Below are 26,913 nucleotides of genomic sequence, written 5' to 3'. Positions count from 1 at the left end.
TCAAAAACACTTTGACTGATTTGATTGAAATTTGGTTAAGTTATAGAAAAAAAAGGAAAACTAGCCAACCATTATTTTTATATTTGCCTGTATTTATCGGTAATAATACTGTAAGTTGCTGTTCTTAGGGACCATATCTTTTTTTCTGCTGAATGGTGAGAGGGACTCACTTAGAGAAGTGGGGCTGTCGCTTTATACAAGTGAAGGTCACTACCTGAAGAGATATCGAAGGACGAAAATTCTGTGTAGCTCAAGGAAGACAAGCTTAGCAAGTTGCCGCATTGGGCACACACAATGTTCCCTATTCTAATGGATTCTTTATGGAGCTGTTTAAAATACATACAAATATTTGCCAGATTGACTTTTGGGCAATATTACATGCAATATTGTGGAGAACTTGGGCATCCAAGTCTTCAGCATAGAATGATACTGATTTATCTTGCCATGTACATTTACTAATTTATTCTTCTGTCATGTTTTCTGCAGTATCTGAAAAATATTGCTTAAAATCAACACTAAAAATAAAAATTCACACATTATTATAGCTGTACTGTTAAATTAGTGAATTCCAAAGTAATTTTCTTGGACAAACTCATTAAAGCAGTTTTTCTGACAACATGCTTTTACAATCTTGTTTATCAGAGAATCTCTCTTGTTAGATCACTGTCATTCACTATTGTAAGATTTATATTTGCATAACATGCTGGTTGCATCATGATCTTAGGAGAGAGCCTGTCACTGAATCTTTTGGTCCAACAGAAAATGGTTATGTGGCTTTTCATAGAAAGGAGCGAGAAAAGCAAGTTTGCTGAGGTCTCTGGAAAAGGCACTGGCTCCCCAACTATACTGAAGTAGATAATTTGGTTAGAAAATAGATACCCAAAGAAGAGAAGGATGAGTCTTAATAACCATATTTTACTTACTGTATAATACAGCAACATGCTTAAACTCCAAGTCCACACCTTGGAAATACTGAAAGAACTCGTAATTAAAGGCACCTCAAATGGCATTGACCATTGAAAGGTATTATGTAAAGTTTGAGCTATCGTGCATGAATACGGCCTGCATTCTGTGTAACCTAGAGAGGTCACTTCACCTTCAGCTGCTGACTTGTTATGCTAGTGGTGCTATCTAAGTTTTTTTTTGTGTGTGTTTTTTATGCCAAAAAGTTTGTGTCAATATTTATATCATATTTGAGTTTAATAAATAAGACTACAGGCCACATGGTACAATGTTTAGTACTGCTGCCTCAGTATAGTTATTGGAATTTGCACAGATTCCTTTATGTTTATATGGGTTTTCTTCCCACATCACCAGCAGTGAGTGTTTTAACCTGTGTTAGACTGGTGTCTTGTCCTGAGCTGGTTCTTGCCTTTAACTTCATGCTGACAGGAAAGCTTTGGTCTGCTGTTACTGTGGATTAAGAGTGTATGAGAATGTCATGTTCATTAATGTTACATTTTCAATATATATTGAGCTCTTCCACATTTAGCAATAAATTAAATACATTTTAAATGCCAAGTGCAAGTTAGAAGCCAACACATAGAGTTGGTATATTCACACAATACAGCAGTTCACACTGGGCCACTTGAAAGTTAATCTAACATTGATGCATTTGGGTTTTTAGTTATAACTGGAGTGCTAAGAGAACACCTGTGCCAACTTGGGGGAATGTGCAGGCTTCACACAAAAAACACCTTAGTTGGAAGACCAGTCCACAACTTCCACCATATAGCACATTCATATTCTTATTTGTGTATTTTTTTCTGTTAACAGTGCAAATCATAGGAGGAAATAAAGTGTAGGAAGGCAATATACTGTACCATTCTGCAGTATCCTTAGCAGTGCATTATGCAGTGTAAAAAGTACAATATTTGTGTTTCCCAGTGTTAAGTGATTGTCTCATCTATTGATTTCATGTGACACTGGGATAAAAACAGTATTTAAGCCTGCAGGCGTGGACTTTGATCCTGTGGGTTCGTCTGCTTGACCCAAGAGGTGAAAATTTGTTGCCAGAGTAGTTTGAGCTCCTTATTGTGGGCTAGACTTTATTTTATCATAGATTTTCTTTTTTTTTTAAATTTCAGTAAGATTAGTACTCGAGCACCAGCAAATCTAAGCTGCTGCTGATTTTTCCTTACTAAGTCAGTGTTATTTTAATTAATTAAAATATTTATAGTCGGCATATTTTTTCATTCAAGTAATGGACACTGATAACACAATGCTGAAAAAGGACAATGTATTAACTAGTTCATTTAAAATAAATGTTTAACTAAATGTAAATGAAAGTGACATGTTGAAGAACTTTCTGTTTAAACTATGGATTGTTTTAAAATACATTTTTTCAGTTTTGTATTTTTTTTTCCATTTATTGCTTAATGCCATTATAGTTGAGGTTCTGACTATTAAGATAATACAAACACAGTGTTTACATTGAGGGTCTGTTGATTCTGGTACTGTGTAGGTGGATTTTGGACACTCCTCCTGTACTCATGCAGGTTTTCTTCTACATCCCAATGATTTGCTGCTTAGGTTAATCATTGCTAGTATGTGGTTATGAGATGTGTCTGGTAGTGGCTTGACATTGTCTTGAGCTGATTTCTTGCCTTTTGCCTAGTTGGAGATTGTGGCTGTAGTAGCTTGTGAAACTGTACTGAAATAAGTTGAAAAATGAATGAATAAGCATTTAGCTCACTACTGTACATCATGTAACCTTTCCTGAATATGTTTTAATTAACCTTAAAGTACATGTTGACATGTCACTTGCACCAGAGAACCTTAGACCCAGCACCATGGTAAACCAGTAAAATATATTTTTCAAATCCCTTGCTAACACTGTGGCATGAGAAGAATGTCCTTTCATTACACATGGAGAAGCAGGATTTGAACTGGCATGTGAGAGTTTGATGTCATGGCATTTTTACGGTTGCAATTACAATACACCAAACTGTTTGCTTTACTATTGTTGTATTACTGTTGGGAATGATGTGGGATACTTTTTTGTTAAAGCGTTTCTCTCTTTTAGGGGAAAAAAAAACACTTTTCATACAATTAATGAAAATAAGCACAGCTGGCACATGCGGATATGTTAATCCTTTTTGTCAAACTATGAAGTGCTGTTAAGCTTTAGGTATTTAAAGGAAAGGCAATGTGTTTTGTCACACATGTTTATTTGACACATGTTACAATAATCGCCCCAATTTTGAACCAGACTCAATCCCTTCTGATAATTGCAAAAGATGTTTCAATTTCTGGCATGATTCATTAACAAGCCAGTTAAAGCCACTCCAAATTCAAATCCATCCATCCATCCATCCATCCATCCGGGTCGTGGGGAAGCAAGAGACTATCCTGGCTAGCACTGGACACTTGGCAGGAAGAATCCCTGGCTAGGGCACCAGTTTATTACAGCAACTTCAAATCGTAAACATTAAATGTAGTGGGGGTGGGGGTGGGGGGGTGTTCTTTGTGCAGTGTATCTCTACAACGTGTGTGAAAGACCCATAGCCAAGAAAAGATGAGCAGAAGAGCTAAAATAAAAATTGCAGAAAAGAGTGTGTGTGCTCCACTGACTGAAGACAGACTAGCTGAAATCTGTCATTGTGTGTGGAATTGCTCACATTTTAAGTATTGGTACGATTTTAAAAAATCTATTATGTGCAAGTAGTTGTGTCTGTTAGAATGTTTTTATTGAGTGGAACAGGTTATTGCATTATACAGTATAATAAATTTTAAGGCACAGTGCTCTTTAAGTGCTGGTCCACTATTGCTATTATGGTGATTTTTAGGTTTTTGTCCTTACTTTTTATTTGTATTCTTTCACTTTCCTTAAATGGTATACAACTTGTCTTTTAAGATTTAGAGTTATTTCACTGCTAGTGATTTATACTTAGCGCTGCTGCCTCGCAGTTAGGAGACCCGGGTTCGCTTCCCGGGTCCTCCCTGCATGGAGTTTGCATGTTCTCCCTGTGTCTGCATGGGTTTCCTCTGGGCGCTCCAGTTTCCTCCCACAGTCCAAAGACATGCAGGTTAGGTGGATTGGCGATTCTAAATTGTCCCTAGTGTGTGCTTGGTGTGTGGGTGTGTTTGTGTGTGTCCTGCGGTGGGTTGGCACCCTGCCCGGGATTGGTTCCTGCCTTGTGCCCTGTGTTGGCTGGGATTGGCTCCAGCAGACGCCTGTGACCCTGTATTCGGATTCAGCGGGTTGGAAAATGGATGGATGGATGGTTTATACTTCTTGTTATTTGTCGTCATGAAAATAGGTGTATTGCTAATTTAAAAATCCTTCTCTTCCATTAACAGTTCTATATTATGTCTGAAGATGGTGCTGTGTAAATTCACTGTTCAATTCTTGTACGCCCATGTATTAGTGGTAGTTGTAGTATTTTCACATGTACATAGTAGTACCTAGTTTTTAAGCAATATTAAGATAAAGTGTTTGTACTTGCAGACTCAAGTTTGTGGAAATCGATAAAAAAAAGTATAAGCAAATAATCCCATCCAATTGCCTTGTTGCTCCCTCATTTCTAAGGCAATCTGTTTCATGGATGTGTGTGTTGCTTTTCACAGATGCATATTTTTGTGTTTGTTCCATGTTAAGCCTCAGTCACTGTTCTCTGGCTTAGAAACACATTGTCACAATTATGCATCCTAATCTTTCTGCACTTAATGCGTGATGTCAAGTTATGGTAGAAAACAGTGAAAAAACTGAAGTACTTTTGATTGTAAACAAGTCTCAGTTGAACATGATGGATAATTTTACATTAATAGTTGATGGAATCTTTGTACAGGCTTCTGCTGTATTTAGAGAATTACATTTGATTCTTCCCTGTCATTTGTTTCATATGTCAATCAATTGGTGAAAATTTCCTTATACTGGGGTGGGTTGGCACCCTGCCTGGGATTGTTTCCTGCCTTGTGCCCTGTGTTGGCTAGGATTGGCTCCACCAGAGCCCCGTGACCCTGTGTTCAGAATCAGCGGGTTGGAAAATGGATGATAATTTCCTTTTATCTTCTAAGGAATTTAGCCCAATTTTGACCATCTTTGACGATTAGGGATGCAGAATGTTTTCAACAAACTGCAGTATATTCAGAACTCTAATGTTAGGGTTACCTCTTACATCAAGGTCTGGGAACATATTACACCAACAGTGAGGGAACGAATTTGCTCCCAAATGAATCTTGCATTCATTATATAATACTTCTCATAACTTTACAAATGACCAGGCTTCATGTTATCTCTGATCTTCTATGTTTGTATGTTCCTGCCTACCAGCTCTGATCATCTGTATTTGGTCCTCTGCTTGTGTTTCTGCTCCAGTTTTGTGGAATGCATTTCTTTTGAAGTTCAGAGAAATCAGTTTTTAAATGTAGACTTAAAACTGATTTGTTTGCTCAACATTTTGTACAAACTGCCTTGTTATCCTTTTCTACTATCCTCTTAATGTACTTTTAACTATTTTGTACCCCTTCCTTCAACTGTGAAAGGCACTTTATAAATAAAAAATTTGTATTTAACATTGATAGTAATAATAATAATAAACTTTTCATGGTGTAAACAATAAATTACATACACTTCAACCAAAAGCTGCTTATAAATTAATGTGGATTATTTATGGACAGTAGAGAGTAAGCAGCAGTCTTTTGACATTCAGACTTTTTGCAGAGAACATATGTATTTCATTTTTAAGATAGTTTGGCTGTATAGGTTTATTTTGTTGCTTCTGAGTTTCTCAAATCTTAATAAATTAAGTTGAATTACATTTTTTAAATTACTGATCACATTTGATTTAAAAATTAGATTCTTGTGTAACAAACAGTTGCTGCATATTGCATTTTAATGCCACACAATAAAGCTGTTTTTAAGAAATCTTAGACTTCAAACATGTAGCTACTAGGGGGCTTTGCCCCCTGCTCGCTTCACTTGCCAACCCCCCGTGCCTGCTTTGCTTCTGCAGTTTCAGATGCGCGTTGTAGGCGCCTATGTTCATTGTATTTGTCCATGCTGGTGTGTTTTTGTAGCTCTGCTAGTCGAGCTGTTTGGTTCTGGAGCCGAGACAGTTTTGCTTCCGCGGTTTCAGACGCGCGTAGTAGGCGCCCACGTTTATTTTCTTTATCCATGCGGGCTTGTGTTTGTAGCTCCGTTAGTCGAGCTGGTTTGTACAATCCCAAGCAGCACATTATTCCTAACTTAACTCCGCAGTAGTGCCACTCACAATATGGCGGCGACACCTGCGCCTTCACTCCGCAGTAGTGCCACTCACAATATGGCGGTGACGCCTGCGCCGTCCGTACTATGTCGGGTTTCACTATGCTGTGTAGGCGCCTTTGCCTTTCGTACTTTCCCGCACCTTCCGTTCTATCTTTATGGACCTGTGGGGCCTCCGTAGCCTCTTCCGTTTGAATCTGGGCTGCAGCGCAGAATCCTCTTTTTTGTGTGTCCGTGTCGGTAGTCATTAGCTATGGGCACGTTGTTGCTTCATTTCTCATTCACGTCGAGAGCTGTTTCGTTTTTGAGCGGTGACTCCTTTGTGTGTGGTGGATCACACTTCGCTGGCGGTTTATGAGACTCGCGCTGTCAGTGCCTGCGCAGTACGTCTCCTGCGTCCATCGCCGTGTACCTGGGTCCATGCCATCCGGTTTACCATTCTCGGTTAGTAATATGGATGTGGAAAAAAATAATGCGTAGAGCATTATGTTATAGGGAGACACTGATACTTGCTTTCAGATCCTGCCAGCCAGTGCCAACCTTTTTGTTTTTTAAGGTTTTTTTTTTTTGAGTTTTAATTTCCCAACTGTGCAAGCAAATATATTCTTAACCTTTTTTGGTGTTAACCCTGAGTGTGTCTCGGGTTCGGAATTCTATGCAATTACAGTTAACCACGAGTCAGACTTCAGGTGACATGTAATGATCTTCTTTTTAAGCCTGAAGAACAATTAGGACAGTATTCTGCTGCCGTCTAGTTGGTGAAATAACATCATGCTGTAAAAAATTATGAATATGTTTATGCATTTTGCAGTTCTAAAGTAATTCATCAATATTCATGAGTGGGATGGACCCTTCAACTGAAAAAACAATGGCAAACAAAAAGCTATAAAAGCAGTTTTAGAACAAACTTGTTTGAATCGAACAATAGTGATGACGATGTGAATTGGTCATCAGATGTTGACGCGGAAAACGAAACTGATGCATGACAAGGCACTGTATGGCCGAACATCTGTGATATGTTTAGTGAATTTGGTCGAGTGAAGCTTGTGCGTGGTGTGACAATAGCTTTGTGTCTAAAAGGCAAAATAATAGAGATTGAGTGCAAAGACGAGAAAGACATTAGCCCTGTAAGTATTGTTCACAATGCAGCAACTCAATGTTTGTGTCAGGTGAAATGTGGAAGTCACTAAGCCTTGTGCTGTGGTAGCCTGCAGTAACACAAGGGGCATGTCGATAGTGCGAGCCAGGTGCTGACATTCTGCCCTCTCATGTGCAATCAACAGAAAAAATAAAAGAAATCAAAGAAATCTACTGCCTTGGTTTCAACAATGGGCTGCACACTGGTAGCTGTCTCAAAACATATCACATAAAGCTTGTGCACTAAGTCTGCATGAATACAGCAGTGGACACTAAACATACCTTTTTTTTTTTTTTTTTTTTTACTGTATTTATGTGGACATTTTGATACTTGCATGTTTCTGTTGCACATAATAACATTTTTTCTTGTTGAAGAAAATTGACATTTTTGGCTCATTTTTCCTGGGATAATCATAATGCTAAGGAGGTAAATGGATGTTACTATGAAGGGAGTGAACTTTTATTGTAAAACAAATTTGCATAAACTATTAAAACAATGTAGGTCACCACAATCTTTCATGCTATGTTCAACAGACTGTTACTGTGTATGTATTATGCTGTCCTCCTCTCTGGACTTTTTCTAACACTTGTTATGTCCTTTTTGTAGTCTAGAGACCAAAACTGCACCCAGTACTCCAGATGAGGCCTCACCAGTGTGTTATAAAGCTTGAGCAGAACCACCTGTGACTTGTACTCCACACATCAGGGCGTTATATAACCTGTCATTCTGTTAGTTTTCTTAATGACTTCTGAACACTATTTGGCAGTTAATAGTGTTGAGTCCACTATGACTTCTAAATCCTTATCATAAGGAGAAAGATTTAGACTGCTACTTAGAGTGTGGTAAGATCTCAGCACTTTTTCATTTCAAATTTATATTTAGGTGCTTGATGTGTTGCATATTCATACCAAATTATTTATTCAGTAGGGAAGACTTTAACTGTAGTTTATAGAAATCAAATTGTTAGCACTGCCAATGAGTATTTATGCCATAAACTGAAGGTCAGTTTTTAATATAAAAAATTTTAGTTGAATAAATGTGCACAGTAAGCAGTGTGGTAGGTGTGTATAACAAAACCTTTTCAAAACACCTCAACTACCTGACACCTTGTGTAAAGGTTTTGGATTTTAAGGAAACACCAGATTCTGACCAGTTCAGTCTAATTTAGAACTTGTGATGATAGGCTTCAGATCACCATGACCACTTGAGTTAAGTTGGTTTTGAAAATGGATGGATAGAAGTCAGGTATTTCATTCTAGCATAGTGCTTAAACAACATTATTTTGCTGTTTTTGTGTGTTTGAGGTATTACTCATTTTATCTGTAATAGTATTAAGACTTTTTGATAGTTTTGCCTGGACTGATTAGTATGTGAGTAGCGCTATACCTGTATGTCATTTGTTTGGATGTTTTTTGACTAGTGCATAGTTTTTCAAAAATTAAGTAGTGTTTTAACATTTACCATAAAAGGTGTAATTTCCCAAATTAATTTATTCATGTTTTTTATTAATATGTCCTGACACATGGACATATTGGCACATGGACAATACATGCTATATCACAGCTCCAGGTTCCTGGTTATAAAACCTCACCCAAACTCTGCCTGTATTTAGTTAGTCTACTGTAAGGTTTTCTCTAGATATTCCGATTTTCCTCCCACATCCCAAAAGTGTGCATTTTAGGTTAATTGGTGATTATAAATTGGTCCACATAGGTGAGTATGTGTGTTGGAATGGTGCGCTGTCCAGAGTCTTTCACCCCTTGTGTCTTATGCTTCTGGGATAGCCACCAGCTCTCTGCAATCCTGAACTGAATAAGTAGTGTAAGAAAACAGATGGAGGGAAGCACTGACATACTATTTAAACCAGATTTCCTGAAAATTCTGTATTATATTGTATTCTATCATTCTTTGATGGTATCTGATTTAGCTGAACAGCTTCTATGCTTTTCATTAATGTGCTTGTTTGTTTAATTCTGTTTTCAGAGTTTCCTTGGAGGGTTTTTTGGTCCAGTGTGTGAAATTGATATTGTTCTCAATGATGCTGACACGAGAAAAACGGCAGAAATAAAAACTGAAGATGGCAAAGTAGAGAAACACTTCCTTTTCTATGATGGCGAGTCTGTTTCTGGAAAGGTTTGTTGAAATGCATTTTTTATTTATATTTTCTTTCAATTGTATGAATCAACAAAGGCATTCATCCAGAACTACAGGATTAAAGTCTAACTTTGTGATAGATTTTATTTGGGACTAGGTTCAGTAATATCCAACTGCAGAGCTAGACTATTAAATGTCACCGCAGATCTACGCCAGCAGTTCTAGACCAGAAGTTATAGGACAGAAGTTAAGGTTAGAGGTTAATATGGTTATCGTGTAGGATAAATGGTTAAGGTTAGCGGTTGGTTTTGTTAAAGTTAGGGTTTAGTGTGGTTAGCATGTCAATCAATTTGAATTGTGACAAGCTATAAATATTTATTACCAAACTGCTTGACTGCTGGTCTAGACATGCGGTCATGTCAATTCTGCCCTGAAACTGCTGCCGTAGACCTGCAGTGATGTATGGTGCTGTGACTGTGCAGGTTGATACATCTCACTAGGTTTGAGAATATTATTTTTTTCTTGATATTTCAAATAGTCAAAGTCAAAGTGAACTTTATTGTCATCTCAACCATATACAAGTATACAGACAGACGAAATTGCGAAGCTCAGGGTCCACAGTGTAACAACATGACGTGCAAATAATAATTTAAAAATAGAATTACAATTTAAATTAAAATTAAAACACAAACAAGACAAGACATTGCGCAAAGACAAGACAAAGACAAAGAAGTAGCAGCAATATTGATGTGTAAGATATGTAATATAATAAATAATAGATAATACAGAAATTATCAGTGTATGATAATAGTTGTTTAAGACGTGTAAACAATGACAGGTCAGAATGTTTCACAGCAGGATAACAAGAGTGTCAAAATACTTAAAGGTCAGTAGGAGATTTTCAGTTCTTGTTTCCATGTCTTTGCAGGACAGTGGCTCACATGTATAAAAGTTCTGTTTTTAGAGGTGGTTAAGGCCGTGTGGAAGGTCCCAGGGGGCAGCCTGGTGTTAAGAAGTCTAACAGCTTGGGGGTAAAAACTCTCCTGCAGCCTGGCAGATCTGGCTTTGATGCTGCAGTATCTTCCCTTGGATGGCAGAAGTGTGAAAAGTCCATGTGAGGGCAGGCCTTGTGTACACTGCGTTTGTAAAATATGTCCTGTAGTGAAGGGAGAGGCACCCCAATAATGTTCTCTGCTGTCTTCACTATCCTTGTATTGGGGAATTCTCTGAGTAAAGGCAGTGAGTGCTTATATTTACAACCATAATAAAATAATAGTTTAGTACTAAGCCTTGCGAAATTTACACTTGTAAACACCAATATCAGTGGTTAAACATAGCAAAAGTTATGTTAACTTGAGAATGAGTTATTATGGCTAATTAACAGTGGAAAAAAAGGAAAACAAAACTTTTGTTAACAGCATTCCCAAAGAAAATAAACACACTGGGGCCCATGATCCTTTATATCAGGCAGAGTCATTGTTTGATGACCCAGAACTTTTGACTGTCCTTTCCCCACCCTGGGTGTTCTACAATATCATAGGCACAAGCTGAGGTACATTTATTTGCATTGGCACAGTTTGTACTGTTAACTACATTCATTTCATTTACTTTGCATTTCTTAGAAGAGAACTCTGGTTATTTTTAATAATGATCTCCAAAACTTTTTAAGGGACATTGAACTGTGTGACCATTAGTCTTCGCCCTCTGTATACGTCATAAGGACTTCCAAATGACTTTAAAGTAAGAGCATTCTCGTAACTGAAACTTAGTTCTCTTTGAACACTTTTCTTAATGTTACAGTTTTTGATTACATTACTGCAGTGAAAAATAAGTCAACCTTGCACCGATATGTCCTTGCTTTGTAATTTATGAAGGCAACATGATTAGATCTGTGTGGACTTGTATTGTTGAGAAATGCAATTATGGCAGAAATGGTTTCCGGTTAAATTCACAGTAGTTATTATTGTTTAAGAAGATTCCATAAAGTCATGAGCTGTTAACAGCCTCATAGATTTAATGAAATTACCGCCTTGAGACACTTAAGAAGAGCTGTTAATGGCAAAATTGAAAATAAAAGTTAAAATTAGTGAATAACTGTTTAGTTGACTTAATACATAAATAAGCACAGAGCAATATTTACTCCAACACGTGCCCATTTTTCATTTGAAATTAGCCATATTGGGCTACTGAGTCCACTTAGTCTTGCTGGCACAAATTACACTTGAAAATTGGCAAAAGAAATTCACACTTAACACTCCCAGTTTGAAGGCCAGAGCTTGCAGCCTGTCTCTTTTAGTACATTCCTGGTGCTGCAAGATTTGAGTTTCATGTGAAAACTGCCAGTAGATTTCTATGTATGTAGAAGGTTACATTTTTATATTAATTATGAACTGCTTGCTTGTTGTATCTTATATTGCACATTTTGTATTTGTCTGTCCTATTTAGAAAGTGTGTTTCATAACTAGCTTGTGCACTGAACTTTAAAATTCACAAGATTTATGCCTTAAGTCCGAGCTCTAATGCTGTGGGAATGTTTATTTATCACATTGACATATTTATGACATCTCAACCTCCTACCTCTTTCTCTTTGCAAGCACTTCTGGTTGGAATTTTAGGAGAAAAGCAAGGTTTGTAGTGTTTTGCTGCATGTTTCACACAAAAAAATTAAAAGTTAAACTGTAGTGTTTTTTTTTTTGTGTGAAAATAAGAGGCAATTCAAACACCCCAAGTGGCTATGTCATTATTTTAAATACAACTTGACCACTACATGCTATTTGTAGTGTGTATGTATATACTCATGTATACATTTAGGAGTTACAGTTACATTGCAGCCGGGTTAATCTGGACATCAGTTATCTTTGAATTGTCCCCACTTGGGTGTTCACAGGAAAATTCCTACTGGGAAGCTCATAATGTCCTTTTTCCCGTAAGTTTACATTACTCCTGAGCAAGTAACTTAACTGTTTTGTACTTTAGATATAAAAAAGTATTTGGTATCTTCTACAAGCAGCAAGGTACAGTATATTGCAGAAACAATTTGGATTTGAGAGGAAAAAAAGGAAAATTCGGCTAAAAGTTGTGAATTTGTGAAAAACTGTGAATTTCTCCTTGGGATTAATAAAGTCTATCTATCTATCTATCTATCTATCTATCTATCTATCTATCTATCTATCTATCTATCTATCTATCTATCTAGTTAGTTAGTTAGTTAGTTAGTTAGTTAGTTAGTTAGTTAGTTAGTTAGTTAGTTAGTTAGTTAGTTAGTTAGTTAGTTAGTTAGTTAGTTAGTTAGTTAGTTAGTGCAGATATTTTATTTTTATTTCTGAAGATTTTAGTTACATATGTTAGTTCCTCTAAACAATGCAGCTTTTTTGGATATGAAATATTTTTAAAAATAAGGCAAAGGATTTCTTTGTAAAAAGTAACATGCAAAAATTATATTACAGGATTACAAACATTTAAGGCTAAAAAATATAACCAACCTTTTATTAGCAGTACCATAGCCATTAGACCACATGGTCTGCCTGTAAAGCAGTAATGTACTGTATATTGTTTATCTTTTTTAAAAAACGAACTTTTTTGTTCACCCTTTTTATTTTGGGTGAATGAATTTTTACCAAATCACCTTAAAACTGTATAAATCCTTTATGCTCAGTTTCTGCTGAACATCAGTCTTGCAGACTATTAAAATTGTCAAATGTTTGGGTGGTTCTTTTGAAATTGTTTGCTAACCTTTTCCTGCAATTTATTTTTAGCTGCTCTTCATTTTTGTTTTGAGGAGATGAGAGCGTTCCAATTTCTTTGTAATTTTCAGTATGCAACATGCATACTTTATTGTGTTTGATTCAGGAGCCTAAAGACATTTACTTTTTTAAGGCCTACGATAAACTTCATTGTTGCTTTATTTTCCATTATGTTTTATCTATCAGCTAATTAGTGCCGAATGCGGACAGGCCTCACACATGCATAATGTCAGTAACCTGACAAAGTGACTTGAAAAGTCTTGTATAACAAAAGCTGAGTTATTATAAACTTCTTCAACACTCTTAATATTAACTGGTTCATGTGGCATTTTGGATTATGATTTTATTTTGTATTGATTATGCATAATTTATTTATTGGGTACTAAAGAAAAGTTTATTGATTTACGATCATCACGTCTAATTCTTTATAAAACCCATGCTGAAATCCCCATTATTTATAAGGTCCATGGTTGAAATTATCCAAACAAAATTCATGCTCAGATTCAAATTAGTACAACCTATGAAAAGATGTGTTTAAGTTCATTGCAACAAATACACTAGTGATCTAAGGTTTGGAATCACAAAGAAAATTATGCGTTTTCTAAAGAAATTGACGCTTTTTTATATCAGGGTACCGTTAAACCTATTTAAAGAAGTAGGCAAGACATTACTAATGATGCAAATGGCTATTATTGCTTGAAATGACTGATTTATAGTTAATTATTTACATATGACTGCAAAGCCTCATTATCCCCATTTTAGCTTATCCATAATTAGTAATGTTTACATGCTAATTGGTTATTAAAAACCTTTGTAATGTGCTAGCACAGCTGAAACATGTTGTTCTTTTCAGTAAAGTAATTAAATGATCTTTCCTTAGCTTGCATTCTTTTATTTGGATTTTGGACTTCAGAAATGGCCAAAACAAAACAGCCATCTTAAGAAACAATGTTTTCCAAAATAAAGGTTTTCCCATGCAACTAATTTTCAAGAAAATGAAGAATTCATACAAAGGTGGTAACAACTGTGTTGATAGATGAGGAAAAAGTGGATTTAACCAGGAAATATCTGGATATGATATGCAGATCGCATAGCTGTTAGCTAAAGAAATGTGCTTGTTGGACTGAATGGCCGCCTCTCATTTGTCAAATCTCTTGTGTTCATATAGAAAAAGATGTGGAAGGCCCAGATGCAAAATTGCATGAGAGAATAAGTACATCAGAGTCTGTAGTACAGGTCCTCAGTTGGCTTCCTCATTAAACACATGCTAAATGCCAGTGTCACCAGCTAGAGTAAAAAGACCACACTGGAACACTGACTTGAAAATGAAAAGTCATGTCTGAAATTGGCAAATAAAAAGAAAAGTTTTAAATGGACTGGAAAAGAGTATAATGGCCTGTATCCGTGAGTCTTCTATTTACTGTTGCACGTGGCACCAGGGCTGTCTTAACAGCATTATAGGCCCCCGGGCGAAGCAGTGCACTGGGGCCCTGCCTACACAACAACTCAGCAAGTCACAACATACATAGATTAGCATGGGGTCCCTTATGCTTGTGGGGTCCCCGGGCAACTACCCAGCGTGCCCATGCGTTAAGACGGCACTGGTATTTGGCATGTATTAACTTACCTTTAAGGTGTTTATTTCTCAAAATACAGATGCTGATGTACTTATCCTTTTGTGCATCTGGGCCTTCTGCTTCTTTTATCCTTGTTAGATTCAGTTTACCCTCTTCTTGGAAGAGAGTACTGGACACCTGTGTATTAAATCTTTATTTCCTGGCAATCTGTCATATGGAATAACCGTCATTTGTTAGAATAACATCAGACTGATACATTTCTTAAAAAAAGTTGTTTTGATTTGTCTATTTTTGAAGCCATGAATGAATTTTGGGAATAACCCATGGGAAGACAACAGACTTAATTTATTGAACAGAATGAATGGTTTCAACTGTGCTAAAACATTTACAAAGGTTTCTCTTATAACCAATTAGCATTTAAACATGGTTAGCTACAGATGAGCTAAAAGAGTTCACCTCTGGGACACTGGGATAATTGCTGCTAATAATGGGGCTTTGCAGTCATATGAATAATAAATTATAAATCAGCCATTTCAAACAATAATTGTCATTTGCAACAATGGTAATGTCTTGGCTATACCTTTAAATCAGTTTATTGCTACCTTGATTTTAAAGGTATCAATTTCTTTTAAAAACATTAAACTTTCTGGATGATTCCAGACTTTCTACCACTAGTGTAAATTATGCAGAAAATGTTCAGGGGGCAGATATTTGTCTGGCATAGAAGATGTGAAACCTTTTTGAACAGCTAGAAAGAGATATGATGCGTATGTTGCGCTAGGCTCTGAATAATCTTTCATATCTTTCTGTTTTGAGTAAGACCTTAATTTTTGGTTATATGGTTATATGAATGATTTGTCTTCTAGGTAAATCTCACTGTTAAACAAACAGGCAAGAGACTAGAGCACCAAGGAATTCGGATCGAGTTTGTAGGACAGATTGGTGAGAAATCTTTTTTAGTCTTGTTTTCCACCTACAGTAGTAGAGATGAAAATTCTTGCATGCTCCTTTTTGTTTCTTTATTAAATCCATCTCTTAAGGTATATGGCTTATTACAGAGATTCTTGTTTTGTAAACCTTACTATTGTAAACTTGCAATTTTCACTAATCACACTGTACATTTCTCTTTTTACTATTTAAGTTTGCACATTTTTAAAACTCTGTTAATAGAATAAATCTGAGAATTAATATTAAAATATTATTTGTTTTTTTACCTATTTTTAATGCTGTTTTCATTTATTGGTATGTTAGCAAGATGATCCACTGTGGCGACTCCTAAGGGGAGAAGCCAAAAGAAGAAGAAAAATAATTTATTTGTATTGTTGCTCAGAGCTTTAGTGCTGTTGCCTTGTAGGTCCAGTGTGTGGAGTTTACCACTTTTTTTGTGTCTCTGTTGATTCTTCTCTGGATCCTCTGGTTTTGCTTCTACATCCCAAGCTGATTGGTGATTCAAAATTGGCTCCATGAGGGTCCTGTGATTAGTTGCCTTCTCCAACCTTTGGGTCAGAATTGTTGGGCAGGACTTACCCTTGTAATATTGATTTATTTTCATCCGACAAAGTGTAGTAAGTTACACAGTAACTATCCTCCTGCCATGATATGAATAATGCTGCAATTATTTGTTTCTAGAGACACATTTTTGCTTAGCAGGTGAAGTAGTTTTCTATTTGAGTGCCTGGAGCAGTCTTTCAGGCAAAGGTCTACCATTCTCTGTGAAGCAACAGTAAAGTTTATTTCCTCTGGCATGCAGAATTGTTATATTCATTTGTGGAAATGAGATCAAAAGCAGCAATCTTTTCACCCCCCCTTTTTAGTCTCCTTGGGTTGAGCTGGGGACTCTTGTATATCTAATCTTCCTGTGAGGGGGCCAGAGCCAAGTACTTCTAATTCCCAACAGAAGAAAATGCCCCATGGCATCCTGAGTCCTTGGCTACCTTTTAATGGTTCACCTGATGATCCCAGCATGTTTTTGAATATAAGTACAGTACAAGGATCAATTATAACTCTATACCGATATTGCACTATTCAATGAAGTATTGCTTTTATACCACAAGTCTCCTTGGCCCAGTACAGCTTCTGTAGATGTTATTTTTCTCACAGTCTTAATGGTAAAAACAAGTGCCTTGCCAATGTGCAGAATTTGGCTTAGTTTGTAAAGTGTAGATTAAATTTCAAGTATAAACATTTTTGGCGTGTCAATGGTAATAAATTTTTATTTGTGGCAGAGACGATCAAAAGTTTGGAAGTAGACCAAGTTAGATCAACACCAGTTAAGCCAATTAATTTTTTTAAGACAATTCCTGTAAACACTAATACACTGTAACATTCACAAATCTTTTCTGTGCTGCTAAGATGAAAAGATTTGTCTTGCTTCTATAAGTACACTTCTGTAACTGACTTGACATGTTTATGTTTTGTTTGGAGTTTTCCATGGAGTTTCACACAGGGACTTGTTTGGAGAAAAGGGTGGGTGTGGCACCTCTTTAAACCTATACTTTCAAAGGGCAGCTTTTCAACCCATACATTGTGAGTAGGATTGACAGTTTTCCTTGTTGTTCTTCCCCGATTAACTGCCACAAAAGCAAGTGAACATAATGTTGACCTTTTGAAACACATTCAATATAGGTTAGAGTGAATCCGAAATTCACCTCCCAGTTTTGAAATGCTTTGTAAATTTATCACATCCCTAATTCTTTACCTTGAGATTCACCTTGGAACTATAGATGTAGTGATGCTTCACTTAATATTTTAACATTCTGGATGCCTAATGTTCACATAGCTTGCTCCTAATTAGATCTTTAAATAGCAATTTGTTCTACAGTGGTGACATTTTCTTCTTTTGGCAATGTCAGCGGTTCTGTGGATGTTATGTCTTCTTTGATTGATGTTTTACCACCACAGAATTCTGCAGCCCATAAGAGATATATATGATAGTGAAGTCCTTGAAGGCACATTGTTCTCTACCGTTAGAAATGAAATAAAAAGCATATACTTAATTTTATGGTTATGGCATCCATGCTGACTTGGTTCAGAAACCAGAAATACACAGTTGTATATAAACAACAAATGTCAGAAACTTGTAATTCACATGTTTTAGTACACAGGATCTAATTTTTGTCAAACTTATAAAATTGGCACTATAAAATATTCCTTTTGAATTTAAGTGAAAAACTTTCAGATTATCCATCGCTATATAATATTAGTAAAAAAAGTATGCAGATAGGTGTCACTAAACCTGCACACTATTTCAAAACAAATAGCATTTTGGATTTAATAGATGATATTTCAGGTTTCACTGTATTTGATTTACATACGTACTTCTTCCAATACAAAAATAATCTGTTTACTAGCTGGGAATATAGATATACTTTATACAGCCTATATCACTACAGCTGAATTAGTGAAATTTGGACATGTTTATTTGTAGTTGTGGCTTAATGTGGCAGGCAGTTCATTTTCCTGCAAAAAAAAAAAAAAAAAACCAAAAACTTGCTTTTCTTTAAAACTAACAATCCCAGTAACATGTGACCAAATACTTTGTTTTTTGTAGAGCTGTTTAGTGATAAGAGCAACACTCATGAGTTTGTGAACCTGGTCAAAGAGCTTGCACTTCCTGGGGAGCTGACACAAAACAGAAGCTATGACTTTGAGTTTATGCAGGTGGAAAAGCCATATGAATCCTATATTGGCACCAATGTTAGGCTCAGGTATGTTGTTACAGAAATTCTTATTTATGAATGTTCACTTAAAAGTAAATATAAAACCAAAAGAGCATATGGTGGTTAAATTGGAGGTTTTTAATCTTTCTCAAAGGTTAATAGTTGTTTTTTTTTTTGGTAATCATGTTCCTATGCACTTATGTGATGTGTCAAATGAGATGACTTGTTCTTGCTGTCATTCCCCAGAGTCAGAAACTCCTACAGTTGTGAAAATGTGCGTCTCTTTTTGCAAATTTTGCAATGAATTAAATTGTTCATTTCTGTTTTTAAAAGGTATTTCCTCAAAGTCACAATAGTGCGAAGACTGACTGACTTGGTCAAAGAGTATGACCTGATAGTTCACCAACTTGCTACATATCCAGATGTGAACAACTCTATTAAAATGGAAGTGGGAATAGAGGACTGTCTACACATTGAGTTTGAATACAACAAGTCAAAGTAAGCTTTTCTTCATCGGTTTAATTGCAGCATAAAGTAATTTAAAGAAGTCTTTATTGACACATTTCAATGTCAGTATTACAAGTTTGATTGTCTACTGGGGCTTATTCTATCCGATGTGGTCCTAGTCACTGAGTAACCTGGATCCTTCAATCATAAAATCACTAACAAAAATTGTACAGTGAATTTATGAGGTAGAATTGAACCCTTATTTAAAATATTTCCAAATATTTATGAATGTGAGCTTTGAAATATACAAATTATACAGCTCCCAAATACACTGGTCTGGAAAAATAATATTTGTTTCACTCCCATCAAAAATCTTAGGTGTTTTTATGGATTTGAGGGTGCTGAATCCAAATCTGGCAACAGAATTGCACCATCACATCCAGGTTTTGAGAGATATCGGTTTAAAATGAAAAACTCTATTTTATAGAAAAAAAAATTTAGGAACGCAAACTTTAAGCTGAACACTAACTATTTTTCACAAGTGGTGTAAATGACATTCACTTTACTAAAAAGGGAAATTCCACAAATGTTGTGAAATGTTTACACAAAGCACAAATTTACAAATAAAACGACCTTCGCTGTCAGACAGCTGAGGTTCTACTGAATCTTGGGAATGAAAGGCAGGTTTTAGTTCTATCTACCCCTTTTAAAAACTTGTAAAACCAGTAACTTTTGTTGTCTCAATAGAGGAAGGGTGTGCACATTTTTACCCTTTGCTTACCTGGTACCTGAGGAAAACAATGTATGGATGAACTGAACCTTGCATATTTTTGTAAAAGCAATTTAGACAACAGTATTCTCTCTTCTGGACATTAAAATTACATATTTGTAACCTTCTAAATCTAAATTCCTAGATATTTTGAAGGAATAAGAAGAGGGAGTGAAAAATACTGACTGAGAGCAAAAAATGTGTAGCAAATACTTAATTTTGGGTTGTTCCCACCTCAGCTAACATAAACAGGGAGGGAAAACTGCTCAAAATATACTTTAAATGATATTCTGAGCAAGAAAAAGCACTTATGCCATAAAACAAGCTTAATTTTACAAAATCAACAATGTATTTCAAAACTTTGTTTTTCACTGAGTCCGATATGTTGCAGAAATCGTTTAAGGCAGAGAAACTGCAATTTTTGAAATGGATTCAGCACATTTAACCTGATCTTTTTTTTTCTGTACAGGAGAATAATGAAATGTGAGTATAAATAAAAAATGTGTCACAGAATGTTTTTGTTGCTTATTTATTTAATTTTGTCCATAATTTTCCTCCAAAAGCAACATGATGTACAGCTTAAATTTATAACTCACTTTCAGACATCAAGCTGTGTTTTATATGTTGAATTGTCAGTACACTGGACTTAAACCTTCAGCCATCAAGTGCCTCATTTAGAGCAGACACTTCAGATGCATGCTGCTAAGATGAATTCGGAGTTTATAAAATTAAAGTAGCCGCTCTGAACGGTAATTCTGGGCATCTTTTTCTTCTACTTGTAATCAACATGCACAGTCAGTGCTTTGAGCATAAGCATCAGACATAGGATTCTCAAGTCAAACAAAGCATGTACGTCCACTATATGGATGATCCACTAATCAAAAGACACTCGCTACAGCCCACTCTATCAGCTTTGATGGGTGAAAGTGACAGTTTTAAATTTAAGCCACATTTCATATTGTGTTCGGCAGAATATTCTGAACAAAATTAAATAAATAAGCAACCAATAACATATCCTGCGACACATTTATTTAGTTATGCTCACATTTCATACTCATTTTCTTTATTTGTTGTCACATTTCCAAGTACTGTACTTTTATTTATTTGTATATGTATTTAATTTTTGTCTGAAATATTCTTTCATAATTACTATTTATTCATTGTTCATCACAAAAGACAAGGATTTTTACTTTTTTTTTTTTTTTTTTAACCTTTACCCTATAAAGGTATCACTTAAAAGATGTCATTGTGGGAAAAATCTACTTCTTGCTGGTAAGAATCAAAATCCAACATATGGAGTTGCAGCTCATTAAAAAGGAGATTACTGGCATAGGTGAGCCTATATTGAATGTACAGCATTGTGTTACAAAGCTGACTGGTCTCTTTATGTGTTAGCCTTTCAGATTCATTTCATGTATAACTTGACAATACTTTCACAAACATATGTACTGCTAGATCTTCTGAACATTTCTGATGTATCTATATAAACATTCAAGTGTGCCCTTTCATAAAAGATAGAAATCATTTTTGTCAAATACACTTGCCTGAAGTGTTAAATCCAAATACAACATTGTGACTCTGGACATGCAGGAAGCATTACTAATGGTGTTTTCCTGTGAGCCCATTGTTCTGTATTTTAAGTGTTGCTTTCCTACACATAGCACTGTAGGGATTTTCTTATTTAATTCTAGACACTCATTAATTTAAATCTTGTTAGAATTTGCTTTAAAGGGGCAGTGGTAGGACATTATTATGTTTTTATAATTTTTAATGATTGTTTGCTTTTCTCTTGTGTATTAATAGTAGTTTTGATGCAAAACAGGCACGGTAAGATTTCTGTCTGTGCTTTGTCAACAAACTCTTGATTGGGAGTTTCCTTCAAAGAGCATTTACTCAGCCACTGGGTCTGTTTTTGACTGTACTCTAGTGAAATTCACTTATCACTAACTCTTCAGAAACTGGAAGCTAATTGTGCATTTGTAAAGCAGCTAATGATCCATTTCAATAGTATATATGTGCCCTATCCAAAATTTTCAGCATTGCATTAGAGATGGGAACTTGTGGTGATAGCTGAGGAACCACTCAAGAGTATATATTTTATTTTATTGTATCTGTTCAGAACACATTACATATTTTTAGGAGGAAACCAAATGCTCTGTGTTGTGTTACATGGATGTGTCATGTGTTAGTCATGAAGTGTCTTGTTCATGTTTTAAGCTTTCTGTAAAAAACAGACATAGTTGGATAATCCTGGCTGAGTCTTTGAGTAGTTTGTGTCACTGTCTTTCTGTTTAGATTATAACCAGGTTTCGAGACTTGTTAAGTTTCATTGCTCAAGGAGAAGTGTTATGTTTCTTTTATTTGTAATAATAATAATAGCGTTTGCATTTATACAGTGTTTTTAACCTACTCAAAGCACTTTACATGGTCCATGAGAAACCACTTCAACCACCACCAATGTGTAGTATCCACCTGGATGATGTGAAGGCAGCCATTCTTTAGCCAGTACACTCACCACACATTAGCTGTTAGGTGGTGAAGGGGGATGCTTGGGGGCCAGATTGACCAGGCCTTGGTAGGCAATTTAACCATGACGCCACGAAAGACCCTACTCTTTTCGAAAAATGTCCAGGGATCTTTGATGTCCTATGGTCACTATTCATTTTTTTTTTTTCCTCTCTTCTTCCGTAATACCCCTCCCATTTTACAGGCCCCAGTACTACCACTGAGACAGAGACTATTGCCAAGTATGAAATTATGGATGGAGCTCCAGTTAAAGGTAGATATTTAAGTGGCAGCCTTCATTTTAAATGTAGAAATATTTTGAACAATCAAGGCTAACATAACTCTCTGCAATTTCTTTTACCTAGGTGAATCCATTCCAATTAGACTATTCCTGGCAGGATATGACCTCACACCAACCATGAGAGATGTAAATAAGAAATTTTCAGTGCGGTACTTTCTGAACCTGGTCCTGGTAGATGAGGAAGACAGACGATACTTCAAACAGCAGGTGCATATGCTTTTCTAATAACTTCCTCTGTTTATCCTTTTTGTTTCAGTTTTCTTTAAATTATATGGCACCACTTTCATCCATAACTCTTTACTTTATACTTCATGGGGCAACTTAACAACAATGAAACTATGTTCTTTTTCATTTTCAATCAGTGTAGTTTTGTTTCTAGGTTTATAGGGATATTATTGTTACATATATAGAATACAATAAAATTCTTGTTGCATGTGCTAATCAACATGCAACACATCACCACTCCCTGGCACCATGATTATTGAGTATAACTTCTGTCTTCCTTACCCAGAAAATCTCCAAACATACAGTATTGTTGTATAATAGTGATTGACGTGTTCCATGATAATGGCAAGGACTACGCCATAATAAAATGATGTCTCAAAAACATAACATGCTTTCTATAAGTAACTGGATAATCACATAACTACATACAATGCTTTTAACTCTTCTTTATGTGTTAAAGCTTGAGCAAAGAAGCACAACAGACATTCTTGAATCACACCGTTCTTTTTACAAATGTGAATGTATAGTGATAACGGCTGTACTTGCAATTTCAATGTTGATTCCATATCATATCCAGAGATAGACCTTCCCAAAATTAGGATTGCATTCATAAATACATATACTACCAATCAAAAGTCTTAGAACACCTCAGTGTTTCCAGTTTTTCTTCAGATTTAATCAGTTGAAATACAATGAATGACCTAAATGGTGAAAAGGAAAGCAGTAAACTGCCAGAGGTTTACATTTAAAATTTAGGTTAGCACAATAGCTTCAAGCACCATTTGTAATATTCTGAAATTTCCTTTTTTCCCTGAACCTAATCTTTAAATTTAAACCTCTGGCACTTTCAACTGATTAACTCTGAAGAAAAACTGAGGTGTTCTAAAACTTTTGACTGGTAGTGTAGATTTAAAGACAATGCTTTATTTGTCCCCAAGGGGAAAAAAATCCTTTACATAACCTCAAGAAATATATAAATGTTATAACAAACCACATCCACCCAAATAATAAGAGAGATGTTGATGTTCCATAACAGGGTTGGAGGTGGGAGTATGATGTAGTCAGATCTGTCCAGTTGTGCCACAAGTTTACATTTAAAGACATGAACATTTGGAAGGAGCAAGTCCAGCTTGTTGTGTTCACACAGGGATTATGCAGATTGAAGTTTATTTCTTCCAAAGTTCTCCTGGTTGAAGTCACTAGCAGTGTGGGGTCAGAATGATTCATATTAAAGTGTTGGTAACAGAGTGACTCATTTCAGTTGCTGAGTTAATAAACATTGACAAGGATGATTTAACTTATCTCCCTAGGCAGTAATGTGGACAAATTCATTCAGGCATTTTAATTGTAATATGCCTCCTTTTTTACTGTTGCTCATTCATATAAATGTCCAGTCTCCCTCCTGTCTGATTGTATTGGGTGAAACACATCCAGCATTAAAATAGCATCTGAAATAAGAAGGCTGTTCTAAGCAGTACCAAAAATGCAACTGTACCTGAACCTGCCGTAACTTGCCAGGATATGTGACCATTCATCCAACTTATTTAAATGAGATTGAACAATTGTCATTCTATGGGGACAGGCCAGATCTGAAACCTTTCCTTTTATGCTAACTCTGGATCTTCACTCTTTCCATCCTCAGACGAGTCACTTCTCTGATAATTTGTAACAGATCTCCTTAGGCAGTAGTGATCACAATGCTATCAGCTATGGAAATATTTTGTACATCCCACTTTACAGCAAAAACTGGCATCTCAAAGCACTTTGCCGATCATTTTTAGGGTTCTGATGTTTCAGGTTTATTCCATGAGAGAAATGGTAACTGCACCATACTGGTGTCTCCCTGTGTGATGTAGAGGATGTTCCACATTGGTTCTGATTTTAAAACAAAGAAAATATGCACACAAAGCTTTCTTCTAAAACTCTGCCCATTTTATTTTGTGTTTGGTCTTTTACAGATTAGCTGTTATTATCATATGATCTATTGCATTAGTTGTTTTCAAGCTGTGCTACCCATCTAAGATGGGCTGAAGTCTATGTAATAAGCATATGTGTAATTTTTTTTTTTTTTTATATATATTAGTTGTCCATTTGCTCTGGTGTAATACTACATACCCAATCCCTTTCCCTCTTGGCAACCTTTAAATTTTCAGGCACAGCCATCCATTTTCGCTGTTTCCTCTCAGTGTTGCTTGTCAAACTGATTGCTCTTAAGTTGAAGAGTTCTGCTGGGAAAATGCGGCTGTGATTCCTACCACACTGGCCTGGTTTGGCCACTCTCTCATACTTACTTCAGGGCTTTGGTTTCCTAATGTGTGTGTCAGTTTATTGTTAATTTTCACTCAATCATTCCCCACCATGCAAAGTTATAATTCATTAACATTACAGCTGTAAACATCATTCATGTGGCTCGAGTGGGTTCAAGAAACTTGCTACCATGCTACTGTTGCCAATGTATTATTTTGGACAACAGAATAGGGTGAAAAGACCAATTTTCTAATTTTTAGCCCCTTATTTGGTAATGTTATCATTTTTACCCTTCTTCCACATGTTTTTCCTATTTTTATATTTTCTTTCTAACACTAGCAACTGGCAGGATACACTGACCCACACACACACACTTGTCCTTTTATTAAGGTGGATGAAAGACTTCATATTTAAATAATCGGCATACAAATCATGAAAGAGCTACTAGAGTACTAGAATGAAATATGTTCACAAAATAGCAGGTATCATTAAACTTTACAGAAGCATCTCTATATAAAAGAAAACATTTTTGATTTTTATATAAATCCACTAATGCAAAGTTTTTCTGACTCTGCAAATTACAAGGAGGAATAGATGTGTGGAGTTTTGTTCACATTTGTTCATCCTAACCACCTGCCTTTTTGCTGTAATTTAGGAAATTGTCCTTTGGAGAAAAGCACCAGAGAAATTAAGAAAACGCACCAATTTTCATCAGCGTTACGAGTCTCCTGAGCCACGGCCAACTCTTTCTGCAGAACAGCCTGAAATGTGAAGCCAGCCTGAAAGTCAAGACTAGTGAGGTTCTTAACTGAATGCAGCTGAATGTAAGGAAGCGAGAAAGGCTTAAACATACACATCTTCACTGTCTTCCTTCATCTTGACACAGCTGCCGTAGCAATGAACATCCTTGCAAGTGTCTATGGACTGTTTTGATGGTGGAGAAACACACACTGGAACATTCTGAGAATACCATTTTATAATGCACATTTTACTCTTTTTGTTTGATGCACTTGGATATGCAACGAGTTTAACAAAAAAAAAAAAAAAAAAAAGTTTATAAAAATGTCATAAATGTTTCCGTGCATGTAGGCTTAATTTATGAGAACAAAATCCGTTATGCTAAGTGTCATTTGAGTTTTCACATGTGCTTAGAGACATGGTATGAATTGTGGCATATTGAATTCTAGGTGCCATAATATTTAACTGTATTATAGAGGAGATTTATGTTGAGATGCATCTTTATGACTTGCGTATCATTTTCTTCTGCGGTTCGCACCACTTTTTCATTTTTACTAATATTTCATGCAAAGCATAATAGGTCTATTAACTTACTGTTGTGTGGAATAGAAACACACATTAATGGTGGAAGCAGAAGTGGACTGGGATAGAAGACTCTGGAGGGGGGGAAATCTCTGAAGCATATTTTGAAATTCACTGTTCCTTTTAATATTAATCTTAATCATCCATACCATGTCAAATACTTGTGCTTTTCTGAGTTACTACCTTCTCCATCGGCATTACCTTTTTTCCCCCTCATAGGCAAAATCACAATTAAAGGCCTTTAAAAATGTGTGGATTTGTAAGCAGTTTTTTGAATCCCATGTTTTAACTTCTTGGGTCAAATGTAGCTGGTCACGTGAAACAGCTGAAAGTAATTTCCATCTATTTTGCCATGTAAGTGCCTGTAAGAGGTTTATGAAATGTATGCCAAATATCCTGGCAGTTTGCATGTTTCCCTTTTTATATTGTCTAATTATTGAAATGAAATTTGCAGAGTATTAAAACCATGTAAATATTTAGCTTCAATCTATGTATCCACCTACAATAAACATTTACTGTTTTATTGGTATACTAATGTTGTGTGGTCCTACATATGGAGTTGTACTCCAAACAAAAATGTATATCAAAGATGAGTGAATGGTTCGGAGATCATCTAATGTTGCTAGGAAAAATATATTTAAATAAATGACTACTCTTTGGGTTATAACTGTACAGAACAA

The 26,913-nt window shown here is 35.8% G+C and overlaps 1 protein-coding gene across 2 annotated transcripts in view; it reads left to right on the top strand.

Annotated features, from left to right (window-relative positions):
* Positions 1–26,913, top strand: part of vps26a (VPS26, retromer complex component A) — a 31,863-nt gene extending 4,950 nt beyond the window's left edge. The window contains exons 2-9 of one of the 2 annotated variants that reach the window (XM_028795969.2): positions 9,330–9,479; positions 15,627–15,702; positions 18,311–18,467; positions 18,753–18,917; positions 20,862–20,968; positions 22,346–22,414; positions 22,506–22,648; positions 25,569–26,913. In XM_028795969.2, coding sequence (XP_028651802.1) covers positions 9,330–9,479; positions 15,627–15,702; positions 18,311–18,467; positions 18,753–18,917; positions 20,862–20,968; positions 22,346–22,414; positions 22,506–22,648; positions 25,569–25,685 — 984 coding nt within the window. In that variant the 3' untranslated portion in view covers positions 25,686–26,913. Of the gene's footprint in view, positions 1–9,329; positions 9,480–15,626; positions 15,703–18,310; positions 18,468–18,752; positions 18,918–20,861; positions 20,969–22,345; positions 22,415–22,505; positions 22,649–25,568 lie in introns of those variants that run through there. The other variant, XM_051923507.1, reaches the window with a different exon arrangement.

Source organism: Erpetoichthys calabaricus, chromosome 2 (assembly GCF_900747795.2).
Source record: "Erpetoichthys calabaricus chromosome 2, fErpCal1.3, whole genome shotgun sequence".
Classification (NCBI taxonomy): Eukaryota; Metazoa; Chordata; class Cladistia; order Polypteriformes; family Polypteridae; genus Erpetoichthys; species Erpetoichthys calabaricus.
This window is presented reverse-complemented; position numbering and strand designations above follow the sequence as displayed.